At 43.8% G+C, this 12,258-nt stretch overlaps 1 protein-coding gene across 2 annotated transcripts in view; it reads left to right on the top strand.

The window, feature by feature from the left end:
• The first annotated feature begins 1 nt into the window (after position 1).
• pla2g12a (phospholipase A2, group XIIA) overlaps positions 2-12,258 on the top strand; it is a 72,087-nt gene continuing 59,830 nt past the window's right edge. Inside the window, exons 1-2 of one of the 2 annotated variants that reach the window (XM_038774457.1) lie at positions 2-138; positions 7,471-7,956. In XM_038774457.1, the coding sequence (XP_038630385.1) occupies positions 7,758-7,956 (199 nt within the window). In that variant the 5' untranslated portion in view covers positions 2-138; positions 7,471-7,757. The remainder of the gene's footprint in view (positions 139-7,470; positions 7,957-12,258) is intronic. The other variant, XM_038774456.1, reaches the window with a different exon arrangement.

Here is a 12,258-nt window from a genome sequence, read left to right as displayed (position 1 = left end):
ATTCATTAAAACATTATGTACGAATGAAAAAGAAAGCGGCTCCTTTCGTCGTCATCAAACAGCGCCACATGAGATAAAGGACCCGCAGCGACAAGACAACACGGGCTGAGTGTGAACATTGGACAATACGAGCAGAGGGTGAGTATGATAGAGATTGGAGGGAAGTGTCAGCCGTTTCGGCTCCAAATGTTCGTTTCCCCTTCGGAAAGGGGCGAATGTTGGGTCTGGTGCTTTTCTGCAGTGGTCTGCGTCAATGTTCAGGATTTGAGAAAGAGTGAAAGAAAAGTTAACCAGGAAGTGAAGTGCGACACAGTGACAGCCTAATAAATAGAGGGGGAAGGGGAAGGGGAGAGAAATAAACAACCTCGATCTATATAGAATCCCTACGGTGCAGAAGGAGGCCATTCGGCCCATCGAGTCTGCACCAGCCCTCTGAAAGAGCAGTGCCTGCCAATCCGTAATCCCACCTAACATTGGGGCACGAAGGGGCAATTTAGCATGAACCATTCAGAGCACCCGGCGAAAACCCATGCAGACACTGGGAGAATGTGCAAACTGCAGAGACAGATCAGAATCGAACCTGAGTCTCTGGTGCTGTGAGGCTGCAGTGCTAACCACTGTACCACACTATGCTGCCTCTCATATCACAAGATGTCCCAAAGCACTTTGACAAACAATAGATTACTTTTGAAGTGCAATCAGTTGCTATTTAAACAAATGTTTTGAATTATCCTTCACCTGATGAAGGAGCTGCACTCTGAAAGGTAGTGATCCCAAATAAACCTGTTGGGACTTTAGCCTGGTGTTGTAAGACTTCTTACTGTGCCCCCCCCCCCCCCCCCCCCCCCCGGCCAACGCTGGCATCTCCACATCATGGCTGTTTGAATATGACCACTTGATCAGGCGGATCGTAGATCATAGCATGCTAACCAAGATAGAGACTTAGTTTGATGTTTCATCTGAAAGAAGCTTTCTCTACACTTGAGTGTCATTTGTGATGAAACCTGCGGTGAGATTTAAACCCACAAATTTCTCACAGCTGAATCAGGGTGACAGGAGTTAGATGGAGAAGGGAGGGAGGGGATTAGAAAGATGAGATAATTGAAATGGGAGACAAGTAAAGTGATGAGGAAGACAAGACTGGACAGAGTCAAGCGATGTAAGAGGGTGGCACAATGATAACCACTGCTGCCTTGAGCGCCAGGGACCTGGATTTGATTCCAGCCTTGCGTGACTGCGTGGAGTTTGCATGTTCTCTTTGTCTATGTATGCTTCCTTGGGGTGCTAGGTTTCCCCCCACAGTCCAAGGATGTGCACATTAGGTGGATTGGCCATGCTAAACTTTCCCTGAATGTCCAGGGTTGTGCAGGTCATTTTGGGATAGGGCATGGTGGATGGGGAATGAACCTGGTTAGAGTGCTCTTTTGGTGGGTTGGTCCAGACTAATTGGGCCAAATGGGGTCCTTCTGCACTGTAGGGATTGTATGAAGGAGGTGATTGAGAGAAAATCAGGAGCAAGTATAAACAAGTGGAGGTTAGGTTATTTTTCTATGAATATGGTAAACTTAATTCGGACATCATATTTTCATGGAATTAGTTGCAAAAAGTTGTTTTTAAACTATTGAGCTACATTAATCTAGCTTGTATTTGTTTAAAGGCCAACATTTGGGTAAATATTGGAAATGTGGCCTTAAATATGATAAACATTTGCTCTCAACAAGATTAATTGTACCCACTTATTATTTTGGTTCTTCTAAAATCTGCATAGTCTCCCAGACGTGCTGCCATGGAACTATAGCAAAGAGCTGGCACAGAAGTAAGTTGTAAATTGTGTTTTTGCACGAGGAACCAGAAGGCATTCAACTGCCCTGTTCTCTATAACCTCCTTGGCTGTCTTTAAATATTTTAAGTTATTTTCCCCAATAAGATGCATTGATGCCTGTTCAGCCACTCCCTGTTAAAAAAGCACTCCACTGGGGGTGCCAAGTTCCAGTATGGAAGTTGACTGGAATCTGGGAAAGGGCTTGGGTGACACTCCACTCAAAGCATGAGGCTTTGAATGCAATGAGAGGTTTATCCAGTACAGGAGGCAGTATAGTCACCGGTGTGATATCAGCGGTTTCGGTGCGTGGTGAGAGGTAATTTTCGCTACGTCAACACAAGTGTGTTACTTATCGGAAATGGGTTAAAGTGAGTGCACTCTGGCCGTGCGGTGGAAGGTACAACACGTAATGTTGTAAATCACAGCCTGACTAGGTCGCGGCCTCACTCAAACCTGTTTTTTAGGTTTTAAATATCTTGGGCTGCGTCCCACAGAAACAAGGCGAAGAGCTCAGCTCCATGCAATCTCAAGTTTGAATATTTCAAATTGTTGCAACACATACCTGCGATCATTTCCCAGCCTTTTTACACCTACCTGCGATGGCAGATCATAGTTGTAGCATCATATCCATAAACAATACCGCTAATAGTATAGCACTTGCAGTATGGCACTGAAGTGTCAGTTTAGTTTACACTCTGAAGGCTTGAAGCCAAAGCCTCCTGATTCAAAGGTGGGTTTACACTCCTTAATTCTTGTGACAGGAAACAGGAGTGGGCAAGAGAAAGACAGGACTTTTATTGTATCTCTAACATAGTGAAATGTCCCATGGTGTTTCACAGTTGGGTATCACTCCAGCAAAGAATTAGATGGTGCAAGTCAACAAAAGACAAATGGATATCACACCGGTGACTATACTGCCGCCTGTCCTGGATAAACCTCATTGCATAAACTCATTGGAAACGAGTAAAAATAACAGGGTTGTTGTGATGGGAGACTTCAACTTCCCCAATATTGACTGGGACTCACTTAGTGCTAGGGGGCTGGACGAGGCAGAGTTTGTAAGGAGCATCCAGGAGGGCTTCTTAAAACAATATATAGACAGTCCAACTAGGGAAGGGGCTGACTGGACCTGGTATTGGGAAATGAGCCCGGCCAGGTGGTAGAAGTTTCAGTAGGGGAGCATTTCGGGAACAGTGACCACAATTCAGTGAGTTTTAAAATGCTGGTGGACAAGGATAAGAGTGGCCGTAGGGTGAATGTGCTAAATTGGGGGAAGGCTAATTATAACAATATTTGGCGGGAACTGAAGAACTTAGATTGGGGCAGGATGTTTGAGGGTAAATCAACACCGGACATGCGGGAGGCTTTCAAATGTCAGTTGAAAGGAATTCAGGACCGGCATGTTCCTGTGCGGAAGGATAAATACGGCAAATTTTGGGAACCTTTTGGTAACGAGAGATATTTTAGACCTCGTCAAAAAGAAAAAGGAGGCATTTGTCACGGCTAGAAGGCTGGGAACAGACGAAGCCTGTGTGGAATATAAGGAAAATAGGAAGGAACTTGAGCAAGGAGTCAGGAGGGCTAGAAGAGGTCACGAAAAGTCATTGGCAAATAGGGTTAAGGAAAATCCAAAGGCTTTTTACACGTACATAAAAATCAAGAGTGGAGCCAGGGAAAGGGCTGGCCCACTGAAGGATAGGCAAGGGAATCTATGTGTGGAGCCAGAGGAAATGGGTGAGGTACTAAATGAATACTTTGCATCAGTATTCACCAAAGAGAAGGAATTGGTGGATGTTGAGTCTGGAGAAGGGTGTGTAGATAGCCTGGGTCACATTGAGATCCAAAAAGATGAGGTGTTGGGCGTCTTAAAAAATATTAAGGTAGATAAGTCCCCAGGGCCGGATGGGATCTACCCCAGAATACTGAAGGAGGCTAGAGAGGAAATTGCTGAGGCTTTGACAGAAATCTTTGGATCCTCACTGTCTTCAGGTGATGTCCCGGAGGACTGGAGAATAGCCAATGTTGTTCCTTTGTTTAAGAAGGGTAGCAAGGATAACCCAGCGAACTACAGGGCGGTGAGCCTTACGTCAGTGGTAGGGAAATTACTGGAGAGAATTCTTCGAGACAGGATCTACTCCCATTTGGAAGCAAATGGATGTATTAGTGAAAGGCAGCATGGTTTTGTGAAGGGGAGGTCATGTCTCACTAACTTGATAGCATTTTTCAAAGAGGCCACAAAGATGATTGATGCAGGTAGGGCAGTGGATGTTGTCTCTATGGACTTCAGTAAGGCCTTTGACAAGGTCCCTCATGGCAGACTGGTACAAAAGATGAAGTCACATGGGATCAGGGATAGAGCTGGCAAGGTGGATACAGAACTGGCTAGGTCATAGAAGGCAGAGAGTAGCAATGGAAGGGTTCTTTTCTAATTGGAGGGCAGTGATGTGTGGTGTTCCGCAGGGGTCAGTGCTGGGACCTTTGCTGTTCGTAGTATATATAAATGATTTGGAGGAAAATGTAACTGGTCTGATTAGTAAGTTTGCAGACAGCACAAAGGTAGGTGGAATTGCGGGTAGCGATGAGGACTGTCGGAGGATACAGCAGGATTTGGATCATTTGGAGATTTGGGTGGAGAGATGAGTTTAATCCGGACAAATGTGAGGTAATGCATTTTGGAAGGTCTAATGCAGGTAGGAAATATACAGTGAATGGTAGAACCCTCAAGGATATTGAAAGTCAGAGAGATCTAGGTGTACAGGTCCACAGGTCACTGAAAGGGGCAACACAGATGGAGAAGGTAGTCAAGAAGGCATACGGCATGCTTTCCTTCATTGGCCGGGGCATTGAGTATAAGAATTGGCAAGTTATGTTGCAGCTGTATAGAACCTTAGTTGGGCCACACCTGGAGTATAGTGTTCAATTCTGATCGCCACACTCCCAGAAGCATGTGGAGGCTTTAAAGAGGGTGCAGAAGAGATTTACCAGGATGTTGCCTGGTATGGAGGGCATTAGATATGAGGAGCGGTTGAATAAACTCGGTTTGTTCTCACCGGAACGACGGAGGTTCAGTGGCGACCTGATAGAAGTCTACAAAATTATGAGGGGCATAGACAGAGTGGATAGTCAAAGGCTTTTCCCCAGGGTAGAGGGGTCAATTACTAGGGGGCATAGGTTTAAGGTGCGAGGGGCAATGTTTAGAGGAGATGTGCGAGGCAAGTTTTTTTACACAGTGGGTAGTGGGTACCTGGAACTTGCTGCCGGAGGAGGTGGTAGAAGCAGGGACGATAGTGACATTTAAGGGGCATCTTGACAAATACATGAATAGGATGGGAATAGAGGGATACGGACCCAGGAAGTGTAGAAGATTTTAGTTTAGACGGCATGGTTGGCACGGGCTTGGAGGGCCGAAGGGCCTGTTCCTGTGCTGTACTTTTCTTTGTTCTTTGCATTCAAAGCCTCATGCTTTGAGTGGAGGGTCACCCAAGCCCTTTCCCAGATTCCAGTCAACTTCCATACTAGACCTTTGGGGGGGGGGGGGGGGGGGGGGGTGCTTTTTAACAGGGAGTGGCTGAACAGGGAACAATGCATCTTATTGAGGAAAATAACTTAAAATATTTAACGACAGCCAAGGAGGTTATAGAGAACAGGACAGTTGAATGCCTTCTGGTTGCTTGAGCAAAAACACAATTTACAATTTTAAGATGAGCTGAAGTCTTGAACGGCAAATTAATTTATTTGGGAGGTCCACATTGTGGGGGTGAGATGACTGAAGTTCTTGACGAATAGGATAGAGAAAGGAAAGAGGAATTGCAGATTGAGCAAAATGGAAGTGGAAATAATGTTTTTGTTTTATTACCTGCTTATGTGTTTCATGGCCTTTATCTGTAATGTTAGGGTAACCATTTTATTCTAACCCTTATCATTTAACATGGGGCAAGTTAGGACAGGGTGGAGCCATAATTTTGAGTTGTGGTACTCTTGAATGTTAAAATGAACACTCTGCACCATATAATTAACTTGGAGAATTAACTCCCTCCTATTTCAAAACTTTTGGTGTCTGGCTTTATAGGCATTTTTAGACTTTTACTGTACTGTTCAATTGAAAATCAGATGGTAACAATCCTAGATATAACATTGCTATATGTTTATTGCAAAATTACCTATGATTGTTGCAAAATTTATATGCACACCAAAGAAAGGCTGGATTTGAGTATTTTGTAAATGGTAGAAAGACGGGAATAGTGGAGGTCCAAAGAGCAGTCAGTGTGACATAGGTCATTAAAATGTAGTGATCATGGTTTTTATAAAAAGTTAATGGAATGTTAACCTTTTATACTTGGATGACTAAATTATAAAGGGTGGGGAAGTTTTGCTACAGTTAGCTCTGGTTGGACCACATCTAGATTACAGTTCTGGGCTCCACAATTTCAAAGGATATATTGGCCTTGATATCCAAAATGTTAATGGGGCATGAAGAATTAGGAGAGATTAAATAGACTAGCCTTATTGTCCCTGGATAGGAGAGATTAAATAGACTAGGTTTATTTTCTCTGTATAATAGAAGAATTTAAGTGAGGTTTTTAGGATTTTGAAAATAATTGATTTTTTTAAAAAAGAGGAAGGAAACATTCTGCTTGCGAGTGGCTTTCAGAGCACATAACTTTAAAATCAAAAACCTGCTATTCGGGGTTTAAAATCAAAAACCTGCTATTTGGGAGAGAAGTCCGAACACACTTCTTCACACAAAGGATCAAGTGTGAAATCCTCTCCCACCAAAAGCAGTAGATGTTAGCTGAATTAATAATTTTAAATCTGAGATGGCAAAGCTTTAGCTAGCCAAGGATTTTGAGGGATATGGAGCCGAGGCAAGTGGGAGACTTGGGCAGTAATCTCAGAATGATAGAATAGGCTCAAGAGGCTGAATGGTCTACTCCTTTCTCACTTTGTTTTTTTTTAAAATAAATTTAGAGTACCCAGATATATTTTTTTCCAATTAAGGAGCAATTTAGCGTGGCCAATCCACCGAACCTGCACATCTTTGGGTTGTGGGGGTGAAACCCACGCAGACACGGGGAGAATGTGCAAACTCCACACGAACAGTGACCCAGGGCCAGGATTCAAACACGGGTCCTCAGCGCTGCAGTTCCGAGTGCTAACCACTGCGCCGCCGCATGCCGCCCCTCCTTTCCCACTTTCAAACGCTCCAGTCTTTTTTGCATCATCGGTAATTGAGGTACCTCGGACAAATGTTGTGCAGAATGGACATTGTGTGATTTCTATGAAGAAATAGTCCAGTCTCTGATCTGTTCAGATTTGTTGACGTATGCTACATAAGTTTAAAATAGCTGTTGTAATGAAGAATTCAAATGGGATTTAGCTATACAATGAGTGAATTGTTTAATTTGTATCACCTGCCCAAGGAATTGCATTGATCTGTATTGCGTTATTTCAAAATTATTAGAATGACAAATTACATCACAAAGCAAATATTTTATCCATTCAGCTTCAGGAGCTTTCACTTGCTTCTGTTATGAACTAAATAGGAATTTGTTGTCGTAAATTTTCAACTTTGAATTCAAAAGAATATATATTGGAGACATTTTGATTTTATAGGTGCTCCATTTTTTCTCCCCATTCTCGTTTTACAGGAATGTGACACGTCTATCCAATTTGTCTGGCTATTCTCATCCATGTGACCAAGAGTGATGTTTGTACAACATGACAGCCCTGCAGTTGCCAGAGAAAAACTATTTGCAACAGCAGTCAATAGTTTAGTAACTGGTGAAGTCTGACCGCACTAAATTGCCCTGACACGACTTCAGGAACATTTTTAATTTTTGATGTGTGATGCCAATGAACCCTTACAAAAAAGTTCTGTGCATTACAGCCGAAAACCTGAAGTGAAAAGTGGTTCAGTGCAGAGTTCTCCTTGAGCATGCATTTCCTGATTTGTGTGTTTGTGGGGATTATTTTGAGGAGTTGTGGGTGCCACTCAGAAGAGACACACTACAAAGATTGGCTGGGGAAGCTGAAAACCATTCGGAATGGAATTCATAAAATTGACATGTATCTGAACGCAGCGCTGGATTTACTCGGTGGAGAGGATGGGCTCTGCAAATATAAATGCAATGATGGTGAGTCAAATGCTGTGTAATTAACATTTTGACGTTACTAGAGAGTTGTAATTTCCTGGAAAATTAATTGGGTAAGCCATTTTATAAATACTGATGGAGTCTCTAACTGTTGGGTAAGCTTTCTATGAAAGGGCACAAATAAACTTCACATGGAATACAATAAGGCAATAATTTTGTGCAAATCAGTTGATGTACACTTTACCCAACCAGGCCATTGAAATATGCCATTGATGAGAGGTTATTTCAGTGTGTTAATGGCAATAGGTGGTAAGGAAAAGAAAGAAAAAGTTTTACAATAAATATACATTCGTTTGGCACAAAGAGAAGCTTAAAGGTTTTATTAGATCAGAAGAAAGAGGCTGATAAAGTTACCAAAAAAACGTCAGGATTGGGAGCATTTTAGAATTCCGCAAAGGAGGACCAGGACACCGGTAAAGAAAAGGAAAATAGTATTAGAAAGTAAACTACCGAGAAACATAAAGATGGACTGTAAAGGCATCTGTAGGTAATAATAATAATAACTTTTTATTGTCACAAGTATGAAGTTCCTGTGAAAAGCCCCTAGTCACCACATTCCGGCGCATGTTCAGGGAGGCTGGTAAGGGAATTGAACCCGTGCTGCTGGCCTTGTTCTGCATCACAAACCAGCTGGCTAGCCCACTGAGCTAAAGCAGCCACAAAAAGATTAGTAATAATAGGGAAATAAGGAAATAGTAACAGAGACAAACCAAATATTTTGGCAGGATATTCCGGTCCCACTCCGGTGCTCTGGTTTCCCGGCGACGAGGAGTACAGTCAACCAGGAATACCATCGACAACGGCGGGATTGGTAGATCCCGCTGGCTGGCCACTTCCACCACTGAAAAACAGGCGACGGGGTGGTCGTTAAATCCCGCCCTTTGTGTCTGTTCCCATGGAGGAAGATACAAAAAACCCCCCAGAAGTACTCGAGGATAGCGTGAATGAGGAACTGAAAGAAACAGTACTGGAGAAATTAATGGACTAAAAAGTTGGTAAATGCCCTGGACCTTCTCTATCCCTGGGTGTCGAAAGAGGGGCTGGTTTAGCTCACCAGGCTAAATCGCTGGTTTTTAAAGCAGGCCAGCAGCACGGCTCGATTCCCGTACCAGCCTCCCCGGATAGGCGCCGGAATGTGGCGACTAGGGGCTTTTCACAGTAACTTCATTGAAGCCTACTCGTGACAATAAGCGATTTTCATTTCATTTCATTTCAAGAGGTGGCTGTGGAGATAATGGATGCATTGTTGGTCATCTTCCAGAATTCTTCAGATTCTGGAACGATTCCTGCGATTGGGTGGGAGCGAATGTAACCTTATTGTTTAAGAAAGGAGGGAAAGAGAAAACCTGAAACTACAGATAAGTTAGCCTGACATCAGTAGGGAAAATGTGAGCATCCATTTCAAAGGATATGATAACTGGACACGTTGAAAATAATGGTAGGATTGGGCAGAGTTAACATGGATTTTTGAAATGGGAATCATGTTTGGCAAACCTGTAGACCTTTTTGTAACTAATGGAATGCATAAGGGGGAACCAGTGGATGTGGAGCATTTGGATTTTTAAACTGTTAAGGTCCTGCACAAGATTATAATAAACAAAATTAGAGCACATGGGGTAATATCATATCATAGAATTTACAGTGCAGAAGGAGGCCATTCGGCCCATCGAGTATGTACCAGCCCTTAGAAAGAGCACCCTACTGAAGCCCACATATCTGCTCTATCCCCATAACCCAGTAACCTCCACTTAACATTTATTTATTTATTTTGGACACTTAAGGGCAATGTAGCACGGCCAGTCCACCTTACCCGCACATCTTTGGACTGTGGGAGGAAACCGGAGCACCTGGAGGAAACCCACGCAAACACAGGGAGAACGTGCAGACTCTGTACAGACAGTGACCCAGCTGGGAACCGAACCTGGGACCCTGGAGCTGTGAAACAACTGTGCTAACCACTATGTGACCGTGCTGCCCACAACATTGATTCAGAATGAGTAACAGACAGAAAATAGAGTGGCAATAAACAGGTCATTTTCAGGTTGGTCGACTGTGGCTAGTGGGATATTCAAAGGAATAGTGCTTCAGCCCCAAATATTCGCAAACTGTATCAATGATTTGGATGTGGGGTCTAAATGTAATATTTCCAACTTTCACACAAAAAGTGTAAGTGCGAGTTGTAAGGAAGATGCAAAGAGCCTCAGGGAAATTTAGACAGATTGAGTGAGTGGACAAGAAGCACAGTGGTTAGCACTGTTTCTACACAGTGCCAGGGACCCGGTTCGATTCCCGCTTGGGTCAATGTCTGTGCGGAGTCTGAACGTTCTCCCCTTGTCTGCATTTCCTCCAGGTGCTCCGGTTTCCTCCTCCAGGTCCCGAAAGATATGCCGTTAGATAATTTGGACATTCAGAATTCTCCCTCGGTGTACCCGAACAGGCGCAGAGTGTGGCGACTAGGGGATTTTCACAATGTTAATGTAAGCCTACTTGTGACACTAATAAAGATTATTTCTGGCAGATTGAGTAAATTATCCACCTTGTTCATGGGTCACTGAAAACTAATGTGCAGGAGCAACATGCAATTAGGAAGACAAATGATATGTTGGCCTTGATTGCAAGAAGATTTGAGTATAGGAATAAGAGAGTCTTGCTGCAGTTGTATAGAGCCTTGGTTAGATCGCACCTGGTGAATAGGTACAACTTTGGTCTCCTTATCTAAGGTGGGATATACTTGCCATTGAGGGAATGCAACAGAGGCTCAGCAAACTGATTCCTGGGATAGTAGGGATCGACCTGTAAAAACCCCAGATACTTTCGCCCCATTTACTTAAAGTTTTTCCCTGGTGCCCTTATATGGGCGATGAACAAAGGACAAGACCGGTTCACGGCTTAACACAATTTATTCACAGCTGAGATTTGGGTTTTACCCACACTTGGTGAAGGAGACTGGCAGGCTGCAACCACTCAATATGGATGCCTTCTCTGGATTCGAAACGCAGGATCCTTTCTTCTTGCGGTGGTTGTGCCTGGGGGACCCGCAAGTTATCGTTGAGGATCTATTCTGATGTTCCTTTCTTTATACTCGTATGCTAGCATTGAGTCATAGGCCCACAACTGGCTATTGTCCAATACAGACCCCAACTCGTTAATGGGAAAGACAGGATACTCTGTTTATCCAGGGTGAATAAACAATCAAGATTCACTGTCCTCTGAAACACCCTCGTCTGACCAGGCATCAGCTCATTATGGAGCCTGATGCCTTCTTTTGTCTGTTCTTTGTCCTGCTGCAAAGTTGATCATCATCTGTTTGGATGTTTGTTACAGATTCGTAGCATGGTCTTGTTTTTTTGTGTAAACGTGAGTGTGTACAAAGTCTATATAACGATAACGAGTTTGTGTTGACTTGAGTGCGCTTGCAGATGGCCAGTATCAATTCCAGCCAGGGCCGTGTTCCTGGCCTATGTGTCTTGTCAGCCTGTTCTCAGTACCACAATGTGATTGTCCTGGGAGGTGAGATTGAGAGACTGGGTTTATATCACACTGCGGGGAGATAGTGATGTAGCGGTAATGTCACTAGACAATTAATCCAGAGACCCTACTAATGCTCTGGAGACATGGGTTCAAATCTCACCATGGCTGCTGGTGGAATTTTGTTAACAGATATGGAATATAATGCTTATCTCAGTGGTGATCATGAAACTACCATTGCTTGTCGTTAAAAACCTATCTTATAGAATCGCCCATCGAGTCTGCACCAGCACTTTGAAAGAGCACTGTACTTAAGCTCACGCCTCCACCCTACCCCTGTAACCCAACCTAACCTTTTGGACACTCCAATGGGAATTTAGAATGGCCAATCCACCTAACCTGCAGATGTTTGGACTGTGGGAAGAAACCGGAAGAAACCCATGCAGACACGGGGAGAACGTACAAACTCCACACGCACACATTCACGCGAGGCCGGAATTGAACCCGGGACCCTGGAGCTATGAGGCAGCAGTGCTAACCACTATGCTAACGTGTCACCCGTAAACAAGAGAAGTACTCCGTCCAGGTTTTGAACCCAGGACCTCTCGCAAGCGCGAATCATACCCCTGGACCAACAAGCCACGGGTGTATTTGTTTCATTAATGCAAAGAAATCTACCATCTTTACCTGGCCTCGACTCCATATGACCCTAGACCCACAGTAATCTGGTTGAATCTTAACTACCCTCTGAAATAGTGTAGCAAGCTACTTGGTTCAAAGGCAATTAGGGATGAGCAACAAATGCTGGCCTTGCTA

Source organism: Scyliorhinus canicula, chromosome 17, assembly GCF_902713615.1.
Source record: "Scyliorhinus canicula chromosome 17, sScyCan1.1, whole genome shotgun sequence".
NCBI lineage: Eukaryota > Metazoa > Chordata > Chondrichthyes > Carcharhiniformes > Scyliorhinidae > Scyliorhinus > Scyliorhinus canicula.
Note: the sequence above shows the minus strand (reverse complement) of the source record. Positions and strands in the feature narration are given on the sequence as shown.